General features: G+C 41.2%; 1 protein-coding gene and 1 non-coding gene across 2 annotated transcripts; one reads left to right on the top strand and one right to left on the bottom strand.

The window, feature by feature from the left end:
* fhdc1 (FH2 domain containing 1) lies at positions 1-26,802 on the bottom strand. The gene is made up of 11 exons (XM_061984556.1): positions 26,392-26,802; positions 24,777-24,838; positions 21,323-21,425; positions 21,163-21,248; positions 15,413-15,513; positions 12,567-12,637; positions 12,381-12,488; positions 10,453-10,523; positions 5,006-5,123; positions 4,756-4,920; positions 1-2,635 (listed from the first exon to the last, which is right to left on the bottom strand). The coding sequence occupies exons 1-11, from the start codon at positions 26,800-26,802 to the stop codon at positions 644-646; spliced, it is 3,288 nt and encodes a 1,095-aa protein (XP_061840540.1). The 3' UTR covers positions 1-643.
* Positions 15,148-15,218, top strand: trnag-gcc (transfer RNA glycine (anticodon GCC)). Its single transcript has one exon. It is a non-coding gene; the product is annotated as a tRNA-Gly (tRNA).
* Positions 26,803-27,485: the final 683 nt, after the last annotated feature.

Genomic DNA, 27,485 nt, shown 5'->3' with positions numbered 1-27,485 from the left:
CGTTTTAGTATCGTCACAAAAAGTTTGCGATATATTGCCATATCAATATTTTAGTTTGTCGGTAAATCGGAAACTCCATTTTCCCAGACCACCGTGTTGTTACTGAACACTTTCACGTAGACACCGAAAAGCTCTACTGAGTTGTGCTAAAATCGTATTCGTTACAAATTTAGTTGCCGTGTTTTTCGTGATAGCACAATAAATGACGTAGCGCGGTCAATACGATAATTAGCATCATTGAAATAGGAAATAGCTGTCAGAAATGTTATTGTCGTACGACGTTAAACTGTATACCGGTCGACCGTTACCAAGGTTTAGATGGAAACAATATTGGTTTTGTTTTTCAATGCGTTTGCGTCTTCAAAGGCTAACGTCGTGTAAGCGTCCCAAGTGACAGCCTCTAATACCGCTTGCAAATTCCTGCGGTGGAAATCCTCCAGTTGAACGACTAAGCAGGCAAAAGATCCGGTGCTAATCACCGACTCGCCATTTGTCGATTTGGTTAAAGACTTTGACACAGCATAGCTTCACTGAATACAGAGACACAGAATTCACAGTCCTGAAGTCAACTACTAGAGGATCCTCTTAGGACCCGGAGATAGCTCTCATTGCTGTCTTTTTACGGGACAGAACTTCTTTTGTGTTACTTCCAGCTGGGCTTCGAACTCCTGCTGGGTGTCACTACGTCTCGAGACTTGTCCGAAAAGCTAGTGTTCTCTCGTGCAGGAGGCGGAGTCTGGCTGCGGTGGCTGCTGCGACTCGCCGCCCTGACACTGTTGACCCGCCGCAGGGTTGTCCCTTGGGACCGCTCCTCGCTGCTATGAGCCGTCTGGCCTAACCTGGTCTGCCTGACAGAGGCTGGCCGATTCAGGAGGGAGGGGACGTGAGAAGGGGTGGAAGGGACCGACTGGGCGCCCGGGTCCTTTTTGGTCCTGGAAGACGACGCCACGGTGTTCCGCGCGAAGCTCGGGATCTCGGGTGATGTCTTGGGAGCCGGCGCCTGAGAGCTGCTGTTTTCCGAGGAAGCACCGCCCTGGACTTGAGCCTGCGCCAGGGCCCTCATGGTGGAGCGGCACATCTTCTCCTCATGTGCAGGCTTCTGGATGTTTCTAAGGGGCTTGGCGCTAGGCTTGCTGACCGAGGTTTTCCTCTGGATAGGATCGCACGGACATCTGGAGATGCTGCCGGCTAGGCCGCCCCCCTTCTGAGATTTCGACTCATCAGGAGGCAGACTGGAGTGTCGGTGAGGTCTGGCGGTCTTCTCGCTCCGTCCTCTCGGAGGCGTGCTTTGTTCGCGGAGAGGCCGGCGCAACTCTTCACCGTCTGCTTGCTTTCTGCTGCCGGTCCTGGTTAGCCTGCTGATGGGCACCACTTTCCGAAGGCCCTGGCTCTCGCTACTCGTCAAGGTTCGCACACCAGAACCGCTGGCACACTTTCTGCCTTTGCTGTTTGTACGCATCGGTTTCCTGCCGCCTACCTGAGGGTCTTTCATCCTGCCTTGCTTTGCTACGGCGGTGTCACTGCTTTCGGTTTCCCACTCGGGCGGCGTCGCGGAGGCGGCGTCCACAGACCGTGGCACAGACAGCTCATTGTGTGAAACCAAAGAACTCTGATGGTGAGGGTTCTCCTGGTCTTCGCAGCAGTCCTCCATTCTGACTTGAAGTCCTTCTTTTGAGAGCGATGAGCTTTCAACCTCAGAGTAATCCAGCGTGACGGAGCAGTCTGCTTCCGTGCAGTCGAGGATGTTAAACGGCGGCTTTCTATTGGACAAAGGGGTGTCTAACGGTAGAGGGGTGTCACAGGTTGTGGATGAAACGGTGCTGTTCTCTTCTTGATTGCAATCCACCTCTCTCAACTCTCCCTTGGGTTCTACCCCTTCTGAACCTCCTGGACATTTATCCAGAACCAGGCCGCCAGAAGGAAGACGCTCATCTTTTTCCAGATCAGTGACCTCAACATTGACAAAATGCATGTGATTGTTGTTATTGTTTGGACTGGGGAGGTGAAAAGCTTGAGGACCTGGAACTAAAGTATGTTTCTCGACGCTCACGTTCATGTGGCCACTAATGGGCGGATTGGGAAAGTCGGCAAGCGTAGCAGGCGGAATGCTGCCCTCCGACACACAGTAGCTATTGTTGTTGTATCGGTCCTCATCAGCGTTTAGCCCGGAAGAGGAAAACCTGGCCAGTGGACTCAGAGGGTCTGTGTTTGCACGTGAAGACGTCAGTTCTCGGTTGTAGTCCAGCTCTCGGTCGTCGCCTTGGCCTAAAATCCAAGGGGTTGTCTTCCGCTGGGGGGTGCGGCCGGACCGAGGTAGGCTGCTAAATTTGGAATAGTCGGCAGAGCCTCCGAACAGCTCGAGGTATCCTTGGAGTTCACGGTCGGCGATGGAAGTCATGGTGTGGCGGTGGCGCCGAGCGCTGGACGAACGTCCCAGCGGACTGTGTGGACTCTTGGACCTCTGCTGGAAGAAGTCCATAAGGCCTTCTTTGGTGAGCATATCCACGTCGTTCTCGCTGCTGCTCCGACCGAATACGCTGTTGTGGCCCTCTCCCGACCACGCATAGCGCTTTTCCTCCAACTCCTTCAGGCGACGCTGCCTCGTCGCCTCCTTTAGCTCACGGTCTGCGTTGTCCTACGCAAAAAAAAAAAGAATGAAAGAAAAGCCAAGATTCAACCAATCAGTCAGTGGTCTGTAGGGATGGGTACCGAATTTAGTACTTTAGTGCAGTAGATATTGACTGAATTCCGTTGGTGCTACCCGGTACTGATTCACGTAAAATTAAATGGTAACCTTTTTCGATGCCTTTGTTGCACGTGACGTCCGGTTGTAGACTCGACATTGGCTCAAGCACTTCCTGCTCAAAAGCATGGCTCCACTTTTCAAAATGCGCTAATTAACTCTGGCTATGCCATGTATATGTATTGATTAGCATTAGCGATTTTACATGGCGATTGCAACACCTCAAAATTTGGTAATCAAAACTCCAACTAAGAGGCACGTTACAATCAAACAGCTTGACCATGAAAAAGTATGTGATCGCCTACACGGGGGGTCGGCAACTCGTGGCTCTTTAGCGTTGCCCTAGTGGTTCGCTGGAACTTTTCCAAAAATTTATGAAGATGGAAAAAGATGAGGGAAACATTTATTTTTAGTTTTAATATGGTTTCTGTAGGAGGACAAACATGACACAAACATCTCTAATTTAAAAAAAAATCTCACCGTTATTATTAAACATGCTTCACTGATGAGAGTATTTGGCGAGTGACGTTTTGTTCTACTAATTTTGGCTGTCTTTGAACTCAGCGTAGTTTGTTTACATGTATAACTTTCTCCGACGCTGCCACAAAAAGACGTGTTTTTATGCCACTCTTTCTTTGTCTCATTTTGTCCACCAAACGTCTTATGCTGTGCGTGAAAGCACAAAGGTGAGCTTTGTTGACGCTATTGACTTGTTGGAGTGCTAGTCAGGCATACTTGGTCACTGCATGACTGCAAACTAATCGATGCTAACATGCTATTTCGGCTAGCTCAGGGGTCGGCAACCCAAAATGTTGAAAGAGCCATATTGGACCAAAAATACAAAAAAAAATCTGTCTGGAGCTGCAAAAAAATTAAAAGCCATATTACATACAGATAGGGTGTCATGAGATATAAATTGAATTAAGAGAACTTAAAGGAAACTAAATGAGCTCAAATATACCTACAAATGAGGCATTATGATGCAATATGTACATATAGCTAGCCTAAATAGCATGTTAGCATCGATTAGCTTGCAGTCATGCAGTGACCAAATATGTCTGATTAGCACTCCAACAAGTCAATAACATCAACAAAACTCACCTTTCATGCACAACCTTAAAAGTTTGGTGGACAAAATGAGACAGAAAAAGAAGTGGCATAAAACATGTCCCAGAAAGTCGGAGAAAGTTATACATGTAAACAAACTACGGTGAGTTCAAGGACCGCCAAAATTAGTAGGACAAAACGGCGCTCGCCAAATACTCGAATCAGTGAAGCATGTTTAATATAAAAAGTGTGCTTTATAACAATTAGGGAGGCTTGTGTCATGTTTGTCCTCCTACAGAAACCATATTAAAACAAAAAATATATTTTTTTCTCCTCATCTTTTTCTATTTTTCATACATTTCTGAAAAAGCTCCAGAGAGCCACTAGGGCGGCGCTAAAGAGCCGCATGCGGCTCTAGAGCCGCGGGTTGCCGACCCCTGGGCTAGCTGTATGTACTGTACATATTGCATCATTATGCCTTGTTTGTAGGTATATTTAAGCTAATTTAATTTCCTTTATTTATGTCCTCTGTTTAGACTTAGAAGACTTAGACTTAGACTTAGAAAATCTTTAATGTCCCAGAGGGGCAATTTGGTTTGCAGCAGTAGTCATTAAAAACAAGGTACAACAGTAAAAACAAGGTACAAATACATAAGTTTATTTAATTTATATTTGCATGTCTCATGACACATTATCTGTACGTAATATTGGCTGCATTTTTGATAGTAGTTTGTGTGCCATGTTGTTCCAGACCATTGCAAATGTTACCCAGCTTGCAAAGATTGTTATAAATCCATCAGAAGAAGACGGTATTGGTATCGGTTGATGTCACTCATGAATGATCGTAATCAGCAGTATAATACCCCGATCGGAACATCTCTAATAATAAATACCGTACTTACAGTACAAACACTTTATAGGACTTAACAAAATATCTATCTTATCGAGGACTTTAACGGACTGACCTTGACGGCCTTCCTGAACTTGATGCAGAAGTCTTGAAAGATGCGGAAGCATTCGTCCAGCTTGAACGTGTCCTTGTCTTCGCAGAAGAAATCGATCAACGCGTTCCCTTCCTTGCGCAGGTCCAGGCGCCGCCGCTTCAGGTCCTGGAGGGTCTGCGCCGAACTCTGAGAGCGCAGACGTCAAAGACAAGCGCTCTTAGTCGGTGGAACGCCCCCACAACAACAAGACGTCACGGCTTTGCTGACTGACCTGCAGGAAGGGATCCAACTCCTGCAGCAACTCTGGGTCTCCTTGCACCTTCTCCTCCAGGGTTTTGATGCCAACGTATAAGGAGGAGAACTCCAACTCGATGTTCTCTACGGAGATTCTGCGTAGAGTAATCGAAACCATTCCTCTCTTATTGTACGACAGAACATTGCACGTAACAAACTACTTGCCGCGTCTTACCATGAATTACCATAAATTGATTAACGTGGACCCCGACTTAAACAAGTTGAAAAACTTATTCCGGTGTTACCATTTAGTGGTCAATTGTACGGAATATGTACTGTACTGTGCAATCTACTAATAAAAGTCTCAATCGATCAATCAATTCCTCAGAATGGAGTGCCCTAACGAAAAAATCGAAAGCCAAAGAAAGTTGCGAGAGACAGCACTTTGATAAAGAAGGCGAGAAAAACGATTAATTTTGAGAATAACTCGTACCAAAGTACTAAGGCATTGGTTCTAAAATCACCTTAGAAAACACTTGGCTCTCCAAGGACCCCCATAATGACCAACATTAAAATACAGTAGCATAATAGGCCTAAGTATTCATTAAAAACAAGGCAGAGGTGCTGGTCAGAGGTGCTGGTGTGTTGGTCATACATGACCAACACACATTTACAGGTTTGTCAGACAGGTTGGGCCGGGCCTGCTGTTAAGGGCGGCTATAGCTGCAGGGATAAGGCTGCAGCTATAGCCGCCCTTAACAGCAGGCCCGGCCCGACCTGTCTGACAAACCTGTAAATGTGTGTTGGTCATGTATGATGTCTTTTTGTTATTTTTTTTTTTTTTTTGTGATGTGTAATGTCTATTGTTTAAATGTACGGCAGTGACAATGAATTTCCCCAAAGGGACCAATAAATCTAAATCTAAATCTAATCTAATTTAACAAGTGTATTTCATATTTTCTGTCCACAGTTTGAACAGTAACACTGTGTTTGAATATAAAAAAAATAAAACACTGCACTTAAATGGTAAATGGGTTATACTTGTATAGCGCTTTTCTACCTTCAAGGTACTCAAAGTGCTTTGACACTATTTCCACATTCACCCATTCACACACACATTCACACACTGATGGCGGGAGCTGCCATGCAAGGCCCTAACCACGACCCATCAGGAGCAAGGGTGAAGTGTCTTGCTCAAGGACACAACGGACATGACGAGGCCACTCTCCCAACAGCGCCACGTGTCCCCAAATAATCATAATAAAGCCAAATAATCATGTGATTATTTGGCTTACCACTAGTGCAGAGGTCGGCAACCCGCGGCTCCGGAGCCGCATGCTGCTCTTTGATCACTCTGATGCCAGCTTACTTGCTGAACCCCCCAATTTTCCCGTGAGACTTCCGGATTTCAGTGCCTCTCGCAGAAAACTCCCGGGATTAATATTCACCGATTTTCACCCTTACAGCTATAATAAGGGCGTGCCATGATGATACAACATTTGGCGCTCTCTACAATCTGTATTAACAGTGTGCCAGCCCAACACTTGTTATACATTATACATCTTCTGCTTGCACACGTACGTGACAGCAAGGCATACTTTGTCAACAGCCACACAGGTTACACTGACGGTGACCATATAAAACAGCTTTAACACTCTTACTAATAATGCGCCACACTTTGAACCAAAACCAAACAAGAATGACAAACACATTTCGGGAGAACATCTGCACCTTAACACAACATAAACACAACAGAACAAACACCCAGAATCCCATGCAGTCCTGACTCATCCGGGCTACATTATACACCCCTTCTACCACCAAACCCCGCCCCCACCCCAACCCTGCTCCCTCACACATCAACCCCCTCCCCCCCCTCCTCCCTCTGTGCGTCGGTTGAGGTGGGCGGGGTTTGGTAGCGGGGGTGTATAATGTATCCCGGAAGAGTTAGGGCTGCATGGGATTCTGGGTATTTGTCCTGTTGTGTTTATGTTGTGTTACTGTGCAGATGTTCTCCCGAAATGTGTTTGTCATTCTTGTTTGGTGTGGGTTCACAGTGTGGCGCATTATTAGTAAGAGTGTTATAGTTGTTGTTTTTTATACCGCACCGTCAGTGTAACCTGTGTGGTTGTTGAGCAAGTATGCCTTGCTGTCACCTACGTGAGCAAGCGGAAACACCACACAACGTGTGGCTAATCAAGCACGCTGATTGTAGCGGGTGCTATATGCTGTACCATCACGGCACGCATAACGCTGACAAGCGCCATTCATTTAAAACCCGCGTGCCGCACCAGCTTTCATATTCCATATAAGGGTGTGGGCAGCGTGTCTGAGACCCCTGGGTTATATATGGCACAAAGCAATAAGAAAACTTTGCATGCAGTGTTATTTCAAAAAAAATTTGCGGCTCCCATTGGTTTCTATAATTTGCGAAACTGGTCAAAATGTCTCTTTGACTGGTAAAGGTTGCCGACCCCTGCACTAGTGGTACACGTACCACAGTTTGAGAATCACTGTGTTAGACAGAGTGAACGGTACATGAGAGCTCATCTCATGTTCAATACAGTATGTTCAAAGAAATAACATACAATAACAATATATCGATAACAATATATACAAAATAATAATAACATAACATTCCTCTCCTTGCAAATACAATACAGATTGAGTCTCATTTAGGGTCCGTTAGAAGAGGTACCAGGAACGAAACGAAGGGAGAATAATGTGTGTGTGTTAGAATAATTATGTATATATTATCACACAACTCTTACGCTTAAGGGCCGTTGCTATAATTATTATCAATTGTGCTGAAATTGTATTTTTCTTTGTCTTTGCAGAGCTGGCAATCCAAAAGATTGCGAGCCAGTCTCGTATCAGTGTTTGTTTTCAGAATCGGCCTGCTGACTGCCAAGGCCGAACATCGAGTACCGTGACGCGGACAGAGCAGAGACAAGGCGATATCACGACTGTCAGCACATTTGCATTTTTGTATAATCATATATTGTGTCTAACTGAAGCTGTCGAGATTAACCCCTTCCCTCAGCGACAGCTTCAGTGATGTGACCAGGGACCTCCCAAATAAATAGAGGAAGCACGTGGGCTGGACTTTTAGAACGTACCGGTAGTTTGGATCTGTAACTAGAGTACAGCCCAAAACACGTCTCTCCTCAATTGAGCAAAATTTAACTCTGTCTCTGCATGATTCCTTGCTTCTCGTCTGTTTAATAGATGTCATCAGTGTTTGAACCTGACAGTGTGCACAAACATGCTGAGTTAACTTTCAGTTTTGATCCCAGTCAAGGCATGGCAGCCTACGTGGACAAAAGCATGCAAGGAGGGCGACCGTTTTAGAAAACGCTCTTTTGACGGCTCGGTTTGCTCTCTCAGCGCAGGTATTGCTATTGTTTGTACTCCTTTTTTGTAGAATCATTGGTTCAACCTCAATTCTAGTCACCTGTCATTATTTAGAACTAAATGATCTAAGTGGACTCTCCCAATAACGGTAACACTCCCCCTTTCTTTGCCAACAAGAGTCTTCAATAAAGATGTTCATTTATATGTATTTTACATTATTTTCTGCATAAAAAACTCAAATTATTCTCTATAAAATGTGTTTTACGTTCATATTTTTGGGTGTATGGATTAATTGGATTTACGATATTTCTTACAGGGAAAAAAAATTGCGGTCTTTGTCTGACTGGTACGTAAACCCGAGGTACCACTGAAGATACTTTAGAATGATGTGTTTTCATTCAAGTGAATGGAAGTACAATTACAGTTGAACAGTGGCGCTACCTAGTGGAGGAGAGGCAAGTTACGGTTACACTTGTGTAAAGAAATGTATATATTTGGCAAAATTTTAAAGAAGTGATACAATATTTGATCAGTGCTGAGAACCTGCTCAGTGACCTTGTGGTTAGAGTGTCCGCCCTGAGATCGGTAGGTTGTGAGTTCAAACCCCCGGCCGAGTCATACCAAAGACTACAAAAATGGGACCCATTACCTCCCTGCTTGGCTTTCAGCATCAAGGGTTGGAATTGGCGGTTAAATCACCAAAAATTATTCCCGGGCGCGGCCACTGCTGCTGCTTACTGCTCCCCTCACCTCCCAAGGGGTGAACAAGGGGATGGGTCAAATGCAGAGGACAAATTTCACCACACCTAGTGTGTGTGTGACAATCATTGGTACTTTAACTTTAACGCAAGTATTGTTATAACCAGGGGTGTCCTGATACAACTATTTTCACTTCCGATACGATACCGATATTGGAGCCTTGAGTATTGGCCGATACCGACATTCATCCGATATCAGCACAAAATTATACATGCTTTTACTATTTTTATAGTGTTGAAAGTTAGAAAGGGTTTGATTAAGTGAAATTAGAGAACAACAGTATGAAAAAACAATAACCTATCTAGCCCTGAGATCGGTAGGTTGTGAGTTCAAACCCCCGGCCGAGTCATACCAAAGACTACAAAAATGGGACCCATTACCTCCCTGCTTGGCACTCAGCATCAAGGGTTGGAATTAGCGGTTAAATCACCAAAAATGATTCCCGAGCGCGGCCACTGCTGCTGCTTACTGCTCCCTTCACCTCCCAGGGTGTGAACAAGGGGATGGGTCAAATGCAGAGGACAAATTTCACCACACCGAGTGTGTGTGTGACAATCATTGGTACTTTAACGCAAGTATTGGTATAACCAGGGGTGTCCTGATACAACTATTTTCACTTCCGATACGATACCGATATTGGAACCTTGAGTATTGACCGATACTGACGTTATTCCGATATCAGCACACAATTATACATGCTTTTACTATTTTGTAGTGTTGAATGTTAGAAAAGGTTTGATTAAGTGAAATTAGAGAACAATGGTAGGTATGAAAAACAATAACCTATCTATTATGAAGCATTTGGAATGGACTGTCTTGAAGGTGAAGTGGAGTGGTAAAAGTTTTTTGGGTGACAAATCATTTAGTTAAGCTCATAAACACAGTAAGATGAATGATGCGGACACATTTGTTACTGGATACTTTGGAATACACTTCTGCCTTGGAGACATTGTATGTGCGAGTAATATGCAACTATAATTAGGTACTAGTTTATATGGACAAATGTGCTGATTTAGACGGTAATATTGTTCAATTATTATGTAGGTCTAGCTTGTGCGCTATTATGTGCTTAGCTGTTGTGTAGCTGCTACTGTAGCTCCGAGTAGCCTGCTATGTTACCTTTTTGTAAATGACTAAAATAGAAGAAAAGACCAACATTGTGTGCTTATCGGAGGACTTTTTAGATGCCGTCTTTGCACAAGTAAACGTGTACAGGACTGCTAGTATCGGACATTTTACATGCAAGCCGATATCGTTTTTGCTGATAGTGGACCGATATCAAATCGGGACAGTAAAAGTTATAACACAAAATATAAACATGCTTGGCATAGAACCATATATTCTGCACATTAAAAAAAGACAGGACAGTACCTGGCGGCACTCTGGACGTCCACAAGTTTTTCTGGAAACTTTAGCAGCTTCTCGTCTTTTTTCTTTGCCTCCTAGAAGAAGATTTGTATCGTAAATAAACAACAAAGCAATCTCGTTGCACTAGAGATACTTTTGCTGTGGGGCTGTGCCCCACCTCATCCTTTAAAAGGTGCAGTGGTGAAAAAAGTAATGTTTTCATTGCAAATTAGACATTTGTTTTTAGCTAATTTTGCACCTGTACACCTAAGACTCATATAATTTGGTACATGACACATACTGTTTGCATGCTAATATTAGCATGCTAACAGTTTGCAACCGTTTACTCTCCACAAAGAAGGATAAAATCAACTAAAATCTTCTTGATTGCTAAAACAAAGTAGATGCGGGAAATATCGCTCAAAGGAAGACATGAAACTGCTACAGGAAAATACCAAATAAAGAGAAAAAGCCACCAAAATAGGAGCGCAAGACATGAAGTAAAACACTACACACAGGAAAACAGCAAAAAATAAGTCATGATGTGACTTTCGGTCTCCCCTAGAGGGGGGGGGGGGGTTACCCACATATGCGGTCCTCTCCAAGGTTTCTCATAGTCATTCACATCGACGTCCCACTGGGGTGAGTTTTTCCTTGCCCGTATGTGGGCTTTGTACCGAGGATGTCGTTGTGGCTTGTGCAGCCCTTTGAGACACTTGTGATTTAGGGCTATATAAATAAAGATTGATTGATTGAGATTGATTGATTGATGTGACAGGTGGTGACAGTACACTATACTTGCCAACCTTGAGACCTCCGATTTCGGGAGGTGGGGGGCGTGGTCGGGGGGGGGGGGGGGGGGGGTTAAGAGGGGAGGAGTATATTTACAGCTAGAATTCACCAACTCGAGTATTTCATATAGATATATATATATATATATATATATATATACATATATATATATATATATATATATATATGTATGAAATACTTGACTTTCAGTGAATTCTAGCTGTATATATATTTATTTTATTATATATATAAATAAAAGAAATACTTGAATTTCAGTGTTCATTTATTTACACATATACACACACATAACACTCATCTACTCATTGTTGTACTTGAAAGTACAATGCAATACAATTCCGGGGCAATGGAACCTATCAAATACACAGTAATGAAAACACAGTTGTTCTACTAACTGTACTGTGTGTTATGAGAGTAGAGTATGTGTGTGTGTGGCCCTTTAATAGGTGACAACATGTGAGCTGAGTGACGTCAGTGAGTGTGTGGGCGAGAGAAGAGAGGGAGCGGTAGCGTGGGTGCGGGGAAGGACTAGTTGGTTTTGTGTTGGATTGGCTGTGTGCAAGCAATCAATAAAGCAAGATTTGCAACTAATCGCTGGACTCATCATTCACCCTAAAGTCGTCCGCTGTGGAGACCCACTGCCGGGTAAGGTGAAGGGTGTTGCCCCGAGCATACATCGGCCCTGGAGAAGTATCTCCCCTGCGCTCTTCGACTACGGTTTCGTTCTTCTGCTTCGTCTCCTTGTGTGCGCACACTGGACTCAGGCCCGCATGGAGCTGGAGGGGGCGTGGCCTCCAGCTCCGGCTGAATTCCGGGAGATTTTCGGGAGAAAATTTCTTCCGGGAGGTTTTCGGGAGAGGCGCTGAATTTCGGGAGTCTCCCGGAAAATCCGGGAGGGTTGGCAAGTATGCAGTACACCTACTTAGAGACAAGAGCTATAGTGATGCATGCTTGGTTATGCTTTAAAGTCATATCCAACAATTGCAACAACGACTTTTTACTGTCAACTGAGTTTCGTTTTTTAATGATTTCTGCTGGTGGTGTGCCTCCGCATTTTTTCAACGCAAAAAATGTGCCTTGGCTCAAAAAAGGTTGAAAAACACAATATTAGAGCAACTAAACCTGGGTCACAAAGTGCGCACCATGGCGACAAAGTGCAGCAGGTTCATCCCCGGCTTGTTGGCTTTGGTGTCGGCCAATGAGAGGAGAGACGACAGCTTGAAGCCCACAGCGTTGCCGGCGTATCCTCCCTGCAGACGGCGGCGTTAGTGAACTTTTTAAACTGGACTGCGTTCGCATTGATTTTTCTTTTCTTTTTTCGATCGTACCGCGTTCATGATGTTCCCCGCCTGCAGCACCAGATGCAAGATGGCGTGAAGCTCCTCGCAGCTCATCAGCTCTGCGGGATCAAAACAAACCCAATCAATCAATAGAAGATGAGCCAAATCTAGTTTGGACACATGAATGAGGACACGTCCCTCTCTGCATTGTTGTCACTCTAAAAGACAACACCTTGCTCTGGTTTCATCTCGAGGCTCTGCAATGCGGTGAAAAGTTTTAAAGTGAGAGGATTTTTTTTTAAAGTCGGAGGTGAAAGTATGACTCAGCAAAACCCAGTCAAAAAGGCCCAAAAACAAAGTCTATTATTTCACAGACTTGTAATCCTCCATGGTCGCCGTGTTCGGAAATGTGACTACACTATATACTACATTATCCTTTAAATGTCTGCACATGTAGTATTACCTCAACCAAGCTTATATTTGCAGCTGTTTATTGAGGGAAATTACTGCCAAACACACAAAATGTCTCACGCGCAACGATTCGCAAGAAAATAAAATGACTCGCAAGTCAAAAAAACTATTTTTTCAATTAAAAAAACCGATTAAGAAGTATAACAACAATTTTTTGCAGATAGAAAAAGATTCGTAAGTAAAAAAAAATTTTCTTCAGTTAAAAATAATTTCTTCAATTAAAAAAACGATTCTCAAGGATTTTTTTTTCTGCAGGTAAAACAATATTAGCAAGTAAAAAAAACGATTTTCTTCAGTTTAAAAAAAATATTTGCAAATAAAAAAACATTTTCTTCAATTAAAAAAAATATTTGCAAGTAAAAAACAATTCTCAAGGATATTTTTTTTTCTGCAGTCAAAAAATGATTTGCAAGTAAAAAAAACGATTTTCTTCAATTAAAAAAATATTGTCAAGGATAAAAACATTTTTTTGCAGGTAAAAAAGATTTGCAAGTACACAATTTTCTTCAATAAAAAAAAGATTTGCAAGTAAAAAACTATTTTCTTAAATTAAAAAAAGATTTGCAAGTAAAAAAATGTTTTTCTGCAGGTAAAAAAGATTTGCAAGTAAAAAAAAAAGTTCTTCAATTAAAAAAAGATTCGCAGGTAAAAAACAATTTTCTTCAATTAATAAAACGATTCTCAAGTAAAAAAACTATTTTCTGCAAATAAAAAAAGATTTGCAAGTAAAAAAACGAAAATTTTCTTCAATGAAAAATATTATTTTCAAGGACAAAAACATTTTTTTGCAGGTAAAAAAAGATTTGCAAGTAAAAAAACGAACATTTTCTTTAATTAAAAAAATGATTCTCAAGGACAAAAACATTTTTTTGCAGGTAAAAAAAGATTTGCAAGTAAAAAACAATTTTCTTCAATAAAAAAACGATTTGCAAGTAAAAAAAAAAATGTTCTTAAAAAATGATTGGCAAGTATAAAAACAATTTTCTGCAAGTAAAAAAAACAATTTTCTTCAATTTAAAAACAATTCCAAGTAAAAAAACAATTTTCTTCAATTAAAAAAAATGATTCTCAAGTAAAAAAAAACATTTTCTGCAGGTAAAAAAGATTTGCAAGTAAAAAAAACAATTTTCTTCAATTGAAAAAAACATTCTCAAGGGTAAAAACTATTTTATAGTTAAAGTTAAGTTATAAAAAACATTTGTATTCAATTAAAAAAATATATTTACAAAAAAAACAAACGATTTTCTTAATTTAAAAAAACACTTCGCAAGTATAAAAACAATTTTCTGCAAGAAGCAGGGTGGGGGATAAAATGGCGGACAGAAGAGCGGGTAAACTTACAGGTTGAGCTTGTTTCTCCTCTCTCCAGTCCGAATGTGGCCAGGGGCCACACACACACACACGCACACACACACACACGCACACACACACACACGCACACACACGCGCGCACACACACACACACACACACACACACACACACACACACACACACACACACACAATCACACACACACACATACACCTCTCTCTCTCTCTCTCTCTCTCTCTCTCTCTCTCTCTCTCTCTCTCTATATATATATATATATATATATATATACATAGAGAGGCGAAAACTATTTCTTTACTAAATGTATAAACATGCAGGCTACAAGAACATACTATATACAAAAATGCCTCGTATCAGCACGTCTTAAAAACAGACTGACTGAAGCAGTGCGTTGCACAGACACTGACTTTGTTATGAATATCCACAATAAATAAATACTCTTTGAACTGATTTCTTCGACTGTTCACTGTGTCAGTGTAAGTAACATATAAACAAAACCACGGATTATGATGATTTGACGTAAGGTAAAACAAGACTTACAACGCTAAACACACCCGTGTCGGTTATCAGAAATGACAACAAACTGTCGTAAAAGTAGACTTCATCGAAATCCTCCATACCACGTGGGGTCGATACGTTTGTATTTAGCAAATGCATAACGTACGCCGCCCTTCGCAAACATTACACGTTCATTTACAAGACATTTTCATATTTCGTTAAAATACCCCACAACAAACGTATTTTCTTGTTAGCTGCGTACACTACCATCGCGTTGTTGCTCTGGTGATGTATATATAAAACCCTTTTGTCCGTTTCGCAGCACAGCAAGCATTGGTGGTTCAGTGGTAGAATTCTCGCCTGCCACGCGGGAGGCCCGGGTTCGATTCCCGGCCAATGCAACGTACCTTTTTGCAAAACATTCATCATAATAATTTGAATCATTTTTCTAACAATTTAGGAAGCTATAAAAAAAAGTTTTGTTGAAGGAGGGATTAAAGAAAGATTAATGAAAATGGATGGCTGGATGGATAATCATTCGTAAATGAAAAACTGAAATGTTCATATTGGGTGTCCCCACTCCGTGTCTTGCTACCTTGAGTGGCGAGGCGCACGACACGGATCTCATGACTCATCACAGCGCAGGAGGGGACGAACTCCTCGCTCAGGACCATGGCCTCGATGCGAACCTCCAACCTGTGAGGAAACAAAAGATGATGTCACACACCTCACACTGCAGCACTCATTTAAATATATCTTGCCACGATATCATAACAAGTAAAGCTGGATATACTCTACTTCGGTGTTTTCCAACCACTGTGCCGCGGCACACTCGTGAGATACAGTCTGGTGTGCCGTGGGAGATTATGTAATTTCACCTATTTGGGTTAAAAATATTTTTTTGCAAACCAGTAATTCCATCCATCCATCCATCCATTTTCTACCGCTTGTCACATTCTATAGTCTGCAAATTATGTGTTGTTGTTGAGTGTCGGTGCTGTCTAGAGCTCGGCAGAGTAACCGTGTAATACTCTTCCATATCAGTAGGTGGCAGCAGGTAGCTAATTGCTTTGTAGATGTCGGAAACAGCCCGAGGCAACGTGTAGGTAAAAAGGTGTCTAATGCTTAAACCAAAAATAAACAAAAGGTGAGTACCCCTAAGAAAAGGCATTGAAGCTTAGGGAAGGCTATGCAGAACTAAACTAAAACTGAACTGGCTACAAAGTAAAGAAAAACAGAATGCTGGACAACAGCAAAGACTTACAGCGTGTGGAGCAAAGACGGCATCCACAATGTACATCCGAACATGAAGTGACAATCAACAATGTCCCCACAAAGAAGGATAAAAACAACTGAAATATTCTTGATTGCTAAAACAAAGTAGATGTGGGCAATAGCGCTCAAAGGAAGACATGAAACTGCTACAGGAAAATACCAAAACAAGAGAAAAAGCCACCAAAATAGGAGCGCAAGACGAGAACTAAAACACTACTACACAGGAAAACAGCAAAAAAAAAACTCCAAATTAGTTAGGGTGTGATGTGACAGGTGGTGACAGTACACCTACTTTGAGACAAGAGCTATATTGATGCATGCTTGGTTATGCTTTAAAGTCCATCCATCCATCCATTTTCTACCGCATGTCCTTTTCGGAAGTCATATCCAACAATTGCGACAACGATTTTTTACTGTCAACTGAGTTTGTTTTTTTAATGATTTCTGCTGGTGGCGTGCCCCCGGATTTTTTCAACGCAAAAACTGTGCCTTGGCTCAAAAATGGTTGAAAAACACTGCTCTACCACCTCAGAAAACCCTTGGCTCTCCAAGTACCACCATAATGACCAACATTAATACACAGTAGCATAGTAGGCCAAAGTATTAATTAAAAACAAGGCAGAGGGTTTATTTAATACTTCGGCTTTTGTAATGTTACACACAATTCGAACAGTATAACTATTTAAACAGGGGAAGATAAATCACTGTATGATGAATCAAATAAAATGGATTGCACATACAATATTCAATTAGGTGATTTATTGGCATACCACTAGATGGAGTACACAAACCACAGTTTATGAATGACTGCTTTAGGGTACAGGTGTCAAACTCAAGGCCCGGGAGCCACCATATCATTTTATGTGGCTCGCCAAAGCCTAAAAATAATATACGTCAAAAAATTACTTTTTTTACTTAATGCAGTCGTGCTTTCTGTTTTGACAGAAAAAAAAATACATGTACTGCATGCAAGTACAAATATTTATATTTAATATTATCTAATTATTATATAATATTTTTTATATTTTATATATATATATATATATATAATTATATATATATATACTGTATATAATTAGAAATATGATATGTATTTATTATAATATAATAATTATCTAAGAAATTATTATTTAATAATGATATAATAATGTAACACATGTTTTATTATCAAACATTACCAACATTTTTTTTCCAAAATGAATATATAAATACTTACATATCTACTTATGTATGAATTTGTTACATTTTTTTAAATTTATGTTAATAATGTAATGTCAGTTAATATTGTATGAATTCAGGTTGAAAATGAGTTATAATCTATAATAATTTTGAACAATTAGTTTCGTGCTTCCTAATAACGTAACAAATATTGTATTATCATACATTACAAACTTTTTTGTTAAAATAAAAATATTTGATTGACTTGACTTCAAAGCAAGTTATCCATTAAATTGTACAATGTAAAAATGACAGAACATTTTACGGTAAAATAAAATAAAATTAAAAAAAGGCTGCTCAGTCGCCAGAATTTTACAGTAAAAATATGTTGGTACAGTTTTTCTATTTACAGTAATGCACCGCAAAAACAGCAACCGTAGATTTTATGATTTAAAAAAAACTGGCTGTTCAGTCGCCAGAATTTTATCGTAAAAAAAACAATGTACCGTTTTTCTACAACGGTAACACACCGTAAAAACAACGGGGGGGGGGGAAAGTCAATTTACAGTAATATGCTTTAAAATTTCTACGATAAAATTCTGGCTACTGAGCTGCCAGGATATGTGTGAATATATATATATATATATATTATATATATATATATATATATATATATATATATATATATATATATATATATATATATATATATATATATATATATATATATATATATATATATATATATATATATATATATATATATATATATATATATATATATATATATATATACATATAATTTGGGGCGGCATGGCGTAGTGGGTAGAGCAACCGTGCCAGAAACCTGAGGGTTGCAGGTTCGCTCCCCGCCTCTTACCATCCAAAAATCGCTGCCGTTGTGTCCTTGGGCGGGACACTTCACCCTTTACCCCCGGTGCCACTCACACCGGTGAATTGAATGATGAATGATAGGTGGTGGTCGGAGGGGCCGTTGGCGCAAATTGCAGCCACGCTTCCATCAGTCTACCCCAGGCCAGCTGTGGCTATGAAAGTAGCTTACCACCACCAGGTGTGAATGATTGATGGGTTCTACATGTAAAGCGACTTTGGGTACTTAGAAAAGCGCTATATAAATCCCAGTTATTATTATATATATACATATATTCATATTTTATTCACTGTTACAAGCGGCCCTCTGAGGGCAGCCATAACTGCAATGAGACCCTCAGTAAAAAAAAACTGGTCTGACACCCCTGCTTGAGAGTAGCCAGTGTGCAGCTTGTATGGCGGTATAGACTTTATTGATCCCCAAGGGAAATTGTTTGATGACAATAGCACAATGACAAGAATATAAATATAAAAAGTACACTCAAAAGCACTACAAAAAATAGGAAAACAATTAACACTACCAAATATATAAAAGCGGTAGAATTTAATAGGAAAACAATTGAATAGGTAGACTACAGACTAAAATAAATTAAACAGGATTCACTTAGTAATTATTTGTATTAAAAAAAAATAAAAAATAGATACAACATACATTTACACTAAATACAAAGAAAAAACATACTAAAAAAGAAAAATATCGATGCAATTACTCTAGTATTGTTTATATAATAATACTATACTAGGTATCTATAGTATCGACATCTGGATCGATCAGTCCTACTGTACAGTACATTGAAGTTTTAGCGGTTAGCTTCTTGTGTCGTCCTGCTCGGCTTGTGCAGCCTGCTTACCCATTCCTTTTCCTCTTGTCCACCAGTGATAAAGCTACTTGGAGGAAACTTTCCGCCATGGTGGTGACGATTAGTTATCTTGGAAGCGGAATGCATGAAACTCCTACATGTGTGCAACAAGGAACATGGACATGTTTTTGTGTCGCCCTGAGCGTGCATCCATGTTGACGGAACCTTTCGCGTGAGTGCAATCTTTAAGCAGAGGTGTCCTGATACGACTTTTTCACTTCCAATATGTTACCAATATTGTAGCCTTAAGAATTGTCCGATACCGATATCGACCGACTGCAACATCAGCAGGAATCACATATAATTGTACTATTTAAGTAAAATTGCCAATGGTTGGTATGAAAAAAAAAAACACTGACTTATTTATTAATAACCGTCTGGAATGGACTTATGCTGTCTTAGAAGTTGAAGTGGAGTGGGAATTGATTTTTTGGCGAATAATTAATAAAGTAAAATGACAAAGTAAGATGAATGATGCGGACACTTTTGTGACTGGATACTTTCTAATATGCCGTGGGGACTTTGTATGTGTAAGTGATATGCAATTATAATCATTTAATACTTATATTGACAAATGTCTTTATTGAGACCGCAATATTGTTCAAAAAAGGACACTTATAGTGTATGTGCGCTATTGTGTGCTCAGCTGTTGTGTAGCTGCCGGCACATAGTAGCTTATTGCCTACCGTATTTACGTTTTGTACCTGACTAAAATAGAAGAAAAGACCAACCTTGTGGGTTTATTGGAGGACAATTAGATGTTAACTGACTGTCCAGATTTGCACGAGTAAACACGATGCAGGACTGCTTGTATCGGACAGTTTACATGCAAACTGATATCATCCGATACTTATTTTTTTTGCTGATATCACACCAAAATCCTATATCAATATTGGATCAGGATACCCCATTTTAAGTGTGGAACACAAATAACCTGAATGTGAATATCAAAGTTCCTACCCAGCCTAAAAATAATATACGTCAAAAAATGACTTTTCTTACCTTCTGTTTTGACAGGAAAAAATACATGCAAATAACATATATTTATATTCAATATTATCAAATTATTATTATATATTTTGTATATATATATAATTAGAAATATGATATGTATTTATTTTTCTAATTATATATATATATAAAAAAATAAATAAAATAAAATAAAAAATAATAATAATTACAAATATGATATGTATTTATTATATTGGGCAGCATGGTGGAAGAGGGGTTTGTGCGTCTGCCTCACAATACGAAGGTCCTGAGTAGTCTTGGGTTCAATCCCGGGCTCGGGATCTTTCTGTGTGGAGTTTGCATGTTCTCCCCATGACTGCGTGGGTTCCCTCCGGGTACTCCGGCTTCCTCCCACCTCCAAAGACATGCACCTGGGGATAGGTTGATTGGCAACACTAAATTGGCCCTAGTGTGTGAATGTGAGTGTGAATGTTGTCTGTCTATCTGTGTTGGCCCTGCCATGAGTTGGCCACTTGTCCAGGGTGTGCCCCGCCTTCCGCCCGATTGTAGCTGAGATGGGCATAAGGGAATAAGCGGTAGAAAATGGATGGAAGGATGGATTTATTATATTATAATAATTATCTAAGAAATTATTATATAATAATTATATAATAACGTAACACATGTTTTATTATCAAAAATTACCAACATTTTTTTCCCAAAATGAATATATAAATACTTACATATCTACTTATGTATAAATCTGTTAAAATAATGTTATTCATAGGCTCCAGCACCCCCCGCGACCCCGAAAGGGATAAGCGGTAGAAAATGGATGGATGGATGGATGTTAATAATGTGAGAATAATCAGCGGACCCAATTTGGCCTACAGGCCTCACTTTGGACACACCTGCTCTAAACAAAATGAACCAACAGGTGACTGTTTCCTGTCTTTTTAATGACAATCAGTCTCATAACCTTGTTAAAACATATGAGACACCATTTTTTAACCACACTTTATAGCGCACTAAATTTGAATATAATTGAACAAATTGATACAATAAAACCCTTTATGAATCCAATGATGCAATCCAGACTTTTATTTGAGCACTGGTGAACCCTTTAAATAAATAGTCCTAATCTTTTCCCACAAAAAGCCACACAAACCTCAAACTTCCCTCTGGTTATTGGCAGGTGTGTGCGACTCACCGTGGCACCTGAATGAGGAGGTACATAAAGGAGTCGACCAGCGTCAGCTTGTCCGGGTCGCCTTTGAACGCCTGCAGCTTCTTGATCTGCAACAGACGGGCGCGTTGCTTTCAGTCTCTGGGGAATCGTGTTGCAAAACGTGACGTGCACGGACACGGACCTCGTCGGCGTCGGGCAGCAGCTTCAGCAAGTCTTTGAGCAGCTCGGCGCCGTAGAGCTTACCGTCTCCTCGCCGTATGTCCTCAACAATGGAGCGGTTGGACCTGCGAGTGTCAACATAAAACAGCACAGGTGCTTTTTTTTTTACAAAAGGTACTTTGTGTGCATCAGACAAGAATAATTGGACGGCTCTTTTTGTGTCAGTAAGCCGTGGCTTTAGTGATTTCTTCTTAATAAATGTCCCATATTTCCAGTATTGTATGATTTAAATCTCCCACAATAGGGGCAGTAACGTACTTGTGTTGTCCAAAATCTAGCATGTAAGCAGGAAATCTGACGGTTCAAAAGTGATTTTAGTAAGCCTGATTTTGTGTGTCTAAAGCTTTAAAGGGGAACATTATCACAATTTCAGAATGGTTAAAACCATTACAAATCAGTTCCCAGTGGCTTATTTTATTTTTCGAAGGTTTTTTCAAAATTTTACCCATCACGCAATATCCCTAAAAAAAGCTTCAAAGTGCCTGATTTTAACCATCGTTATATACACCCGTCCATTTTCCTGTGACGTCACATAGTGATGCCAACACAAACAAACATGGCGCATAGAACAGCAAGCTATAGCGACATTAGCTCGGATTCAGACTCGGATTTCAGCGGCTTAAGCGATTCAACAGATTACGCATGTATTGAAACGGATGGTTGTAGTGTGGAGGCAGGTAGCGAAAACGAAACTGAAGAAGAAACTGAAGCTATTGAGCCATATCGGTTTGAACCGTATGCAAGCGAAACCGACGAAAACGACACGACAGCCAGCGACACGGGAGAAAGCGAGGACAAATTCGGCGATCGCCTTCTAACCAACGATTGGTATGTGATTGTTTGGCATTAAAGGAAACTAACAACTATGAACTAGGTTTACAGCATATGAAATACATTTGGCAACAACATGCACTTTGAGAGCGCAGACGGCCCAATTTTCATCAATTAATATATTCTGTAGACATACCCTCATCCGCTCTCTTTTCCTGAAAGCTGATCTGTCCAGTTTTGGAGTTGATGTCAGCAGGCCAGGGAAGCTAGGGTCGATATTCTTCTCTTGATCATCTTCGGTGGCATAAGGGACGGTGTGAGCCAAGACATCCAGGGGGTTCAGCTCGCTTGTCTGCGGGAACAAACTGCCGCCATTGCTTGCCGTGCTACTGAGGTCCTTTGTCCCTGAATTGCTCACACACTACGGCAGATTCAATGGGGGTCTGGCGGCAGATTTTTTTGACTTTATCGTTGGAAATGCATCTGCTTTGAGTGTCGCAGGATATCCACACATTCTTGCCATCTCTGTCGTAGCATAGCTTTCGTCGGTAAAGTGTGCGGAACAAACGTCCAATTTCTTGCCACTTTCGCATCTTTGGGCCACTGGTGCAACTTGAATCCGTCCCTGTTCGTGTTGTTACACCCTCCGACAACACACGGACGAGGCATGATGTCTCCAAGGTACGGAAAACAGTCGAAAAAAACGGAAAATAACAGAGCTGATTTGACTCGGTGTTTTGCTTCCCGATGTGACGTCATCGCTCCGAGAGCGAATAATAGAAAGGCGTTTAATTCGCCAAAATTCACCCTTTTAGAGTTCGGAAATCGGTTAAAAAAATATATGGTCTTTTTTCTGCAACATCAAGGTATATATTGAGGCTTACATAGGTCTGGTGATAATGTTCCCCTTTAATGCTAATGAGCCCTGTTGAGTGCATGTGTCCAAGAAGCAAATAAAACAAGGTAATAATAAGGATTGAGACAGGACGTTAGCAAGATTAGCATAGCTAACATTATAATTAGAGATGTCCGATAATGGCTTTTTTGCCGATATCCGATATTCCGATATTGTCCAACTCTTAATTATCGATTCCGATATATACAGTCGTGGAATTAACACATTATTATGCCTAATTTTGTTGTGATGCCCCGCTGGATGCATTAAACAATGCAACAAGGTTTTCCAAAATAAATCAACTCAAGGTATGGAAGAAAAAAATGCCAACATGGCACTGCCATATTTATTATTGAAGTCACAAAGTGCATTATTTCTTTTAACATGCCTCAAAACAGCAGCTTGGAATTTGGAACATGCTCTCCCTGAGAGGGGGGTGTATATCGTAGCGTCCCGGAAGAGTTAGTGCTGCAAGGGGTTCTGGGTATTTGTTCTGTTGTGTTTATGTTGTGTTACAATGCGGATGTTCTCCTGAAATGTGTTTTTCACTCTTGTTTGGTGTGGGTTCACAGTGTGGCGCATATTTGTAACAGTGTTAAAGTTGTTTATACGGCCACCCTCAGTGTGACCTGTATGGCTGTTGACCAAGTATGCCTTGGATTCACTTGTGTGTGTGAAAAGCCGTAGATATTATGTGACTGGGCCGGCACGCAAAGGCAGTGCCTTTAAGTTATATTGGCGCTCCGTACTTCTCCTTACGTCCGTGTACACAACGGCGTTTTAAAAAGTCATACATTTTACTTTTAGAAACCGATACCGATAATTTTGAAACCGATACCGATAATTTCTGATATTACATTTTAAAGCATTTATCGGCCGATAATATCGGCAGTCCAATATTATCGGACATCTCTACTTCAATTTGAAAATAAATACGCCAGCTTAATGCTGGTATACAGTGGTTTTGCTATTGACATGCTACTTACTAGCATTAGCGATTTTACATGGCAATTTTAACCCCTCCAAATGTGTTAATGAAACTACAACTAAGATGCACCTTATAATCAAACAGTTTGTGCGTAATAAGTACAAAACTTATAGTATCAACACTTTGTAGGACACAACAAAAAACAAAAAAACCACACCATTAACTATAAATTACTGCTATCTAACATCTTGGACTTCCAGCTGTAATTGCAACTGAATGTCATACTTGAAAATGAGACTCAGAAATGTGATAATGAAACAAGATAGAACAACTGGAAAGCGATTATCATAATCATCAGCCTATTTATAAAATGTTTTATAATCAAAAACAATTTGTCTTTATAAACATACACAAAGGTACTGAAAATTGGTATTGGTATCAATTCTCGGGTACTGTATCGGTTCAAATGTCAATGGTACCCATCGCAATTCCACAAGAGGATAGACTCACATGTGGAAGGGCTAGTGTATTCAAATCTCTCTGGTTTAAATGCAAATTGGTGTCAAATCAATTTTAATAGAAGTATGCACACATACATGTTGCTCCAGACAAAGCCTCTTAGTCGGACTTCCGAATCTGATTAAAAAAAAATAGAAATCTGAGTAAGCTCATTAACTAAACACAAATTTGGAAATAAAACAATTATAACTACCCGACACAATATGATCACTTTTAGGACGTGTGAACAAACACATTTAATAATATCGGTGCTATGTAAGGGGGCTCTCGTCCCTTGGGTTGTAAAACATGCGCAGGACTTACTTTTTGAACTGCTTGAGGAAAATGCCCACATTCATTCCTCTCTTGGAGTCCAGGATGCTGATCTGGAAGGGGACATACATAGCAGTGACACACGTGAGACAGTACAGAAAGTAATTGGGAGGGATGCAGTATGCATGCCGGACCAGTAGAAGGCGATATCACTTATTACCGCAACCGTTTGCTTGCTCTTCCTGGGACATGATATTGCCTCCCGACCACTTCACAGAGGATGGATTAATTTTTTTAAAAGCAGGCTTCGCTACACGTCTCAAAACAAAGCCTGATGCATGATGTTGCCATTTAAATTCTCGTACTACCGTGGCCACCATTGCTGCTCACTGCTCCCCTCACCTCCCAAGGGGTGGAACAAGGGGACGGGTCAAATGCAGAGGGTAATTTCACCACACCTAGTGCGTGTGTGACTATCAGTGGTACTTTAACTTTAAAGGGGAACATTATCACCAGACCTATGTAAGCGTCAATATATACCTTGATGTTGCAGAAAAAAGACCATATATTTTTTTAACCGATTTACGAACTCTAAATGGGTGAATTTTGGCGAATTAAACGTTTTTCTATTATTCGCTCTCCGAGCGATGACGTCACAACGTGACGTCACATCGGGAAGCAATCCGCCATTTTCTCAAACACATTACAAACACCGAGTCAAATCAGCTCTGTTATTTTCCGTTTTTTCAACTGTTTTCCGTACCTTGGAGACATCATGCCTCGTCGGTGTGTTGTCGGAGGGTGTAACAACACGAACAGGGACGGATTCAAGTTGCACCAGTGGCCCAAATATGCGAAAGTGGCAAGAAATTGGACGTTTGTTCCGCACACTTTACAGACGAAAGCTATGCTACGACAGAGATGGCAAGAATGTGTGGATATCCTGCGACACTCAAAGCAGATGCATTTCCAACTGGACTGGACAGATCAGCTTTCAGGAAAAGAGAGCGGATGAGGGTATGTCTACAGAATATATTAATTGATGAAAACTGGGCTGTCTGCACTCTCAAAGTGCATGTTGTTGCCAAATGTATTTCATATGCTGTAAACCTAGTTCATAGTTGTTAGTTTCCTTTAATGCCAAACAAACACATACCAATCGTTGGTTAGAAGGCGATCGCCAAATTCGTCCTCGCTTTCTCCCGTGTTACTGGCTGTCGTGTCGTTTTCATCGGTTTTGCTTGCATACGGTTCAAACCGATATGGCTCAATAGCTTCAGTTTCTTCTTCAATTTCGTTTTCGCTACCTGCCTCCACACTACAACCATCCGTTTCAATACATGCGTAATCTGTTGAATCGCTTAAGCCGCTGAAATCCGAGTCTGAATCCGAGCTAATGTCGCTATACCTTGCTGTTCTATGCGCCATGTTTGTTTGTATTGGCATCACTGTGTGACGTCACAGGAAAATGGACGGGTGTATATAACGATGGTTAAAATCAGGCACTTTGAAGCTTTTTTTAGGGATATTGCATGATGGGTAAAATTTTGAAAAAACCTTCGAAAAATAAAATAAGTCACTGGGAACTGATTTTTAATGGTTTTAACCCTTCTGAAATTGTGATAATGTTCCCCTTTAACCATGGGAGTCGGCGGATCAGACTCACCTCTTCTCTGCTGCTCTCCTTGAAAGACCGGGATCGGGAGACACGGGTCGCTATCCCGGCAGTTGCTGCCACCCCCCGTCCGCCAACCACTGCCTCCTCCTGCTGACCAAACAGCTCCTCTACAGACCGGACGTCGATCTGATATTGCTGCTGCCGCACCGACATAGTCCAAATGTTGGGCTTCCCGCGAACCTTTTCCTCCGGGATGGGCTTCCAGAAGAAGCTCCGCACCCGGCGCTTTTTCTTGCCGGAGGTGCTAACCTGGGCTGGCGGAGGGGGAGCGGCCGGAGGCGGGGGTGGCGGGGGCAAAGGGGGCGGAACTAAGTGTCCTGTAGTTGAGGACAGGTCGGAGGTGGTGCAGCCGCTCCCAACGGAGCTGCAGCTCTCATTGGCTGAGGACGGACTACTCATAACCAGCATGGTAGCGAGCGCTTGTCATATGAAGTCAACTTTCAGATGACATGCGTCACTTCACCATGACCAGCATCAGAACGCAGCGCCGTCTGTCCCCTCACTGCCGGAGGAAGTCATTGCCTCACTACTGAAGGAGAGAAGGGGGCGTGGCCTTTGCTTCTCTTGTCCGTCTCCATCATTCAGCCGGCGATCCATCAGGCCTTTGAGGGTTACCTCCAGCGGGGGGGGAGCGCAGGCGGCGCGGCGGCGTTGACAGCGGCCATAGGGCTGCAGAGGTGAAAAAAACAATGAAGGGCAGGAAAATGATGAGGAAGTCATGCATGTTGTCATGGACAATCATGAAACATTAGCGGAACTGAAGGGGAGGTGATGGATCAAAGAGGGAATGGGTGCCCCCATCAAGAAGGGTGGGGGTCTCTAAACGAGGGTTAAGGCTAAATCCACTTTCTTTCTGATTTTGAAGCGCTTTGAAGTTGAAAAAGTTCAAAGACATGCTCGCTTCAGTTACGAAGTGCAGTAGGTTATTGTGATAGAACGCACAATGTAGCGGTATCTATGGTTTATGGATCTATGGTTACAGTTTCAATATTACATTTGTTAATATAATTATGATAAACAATGTTTTCCCACAAACTGAGCTGGTCAAACTAGAACAGTGATTCTTAAACCAGGATATATCT

The sequence above is a fragment of the Nerophis lumbriciformis genome, linkage group LG25 (assembly GCF_033978685.3).
Source record: "Nerophis lumbriciformis linkage group LG25, RoL_Nlum_v2.1, whole genome shotgun sequence".
Lineage (NCBI taxonomy): Eukaryota > Metazoa > Chordata > Actinopteri > Syngnathiformes > Syngnathidae > Nerophis > Nerophis lumbriciformis.
The sequence above is the reverse complement of the archived record's forward strand: the minus strand, read 5'-3'. Positions and strand labels throughout refer to the sequence as shown.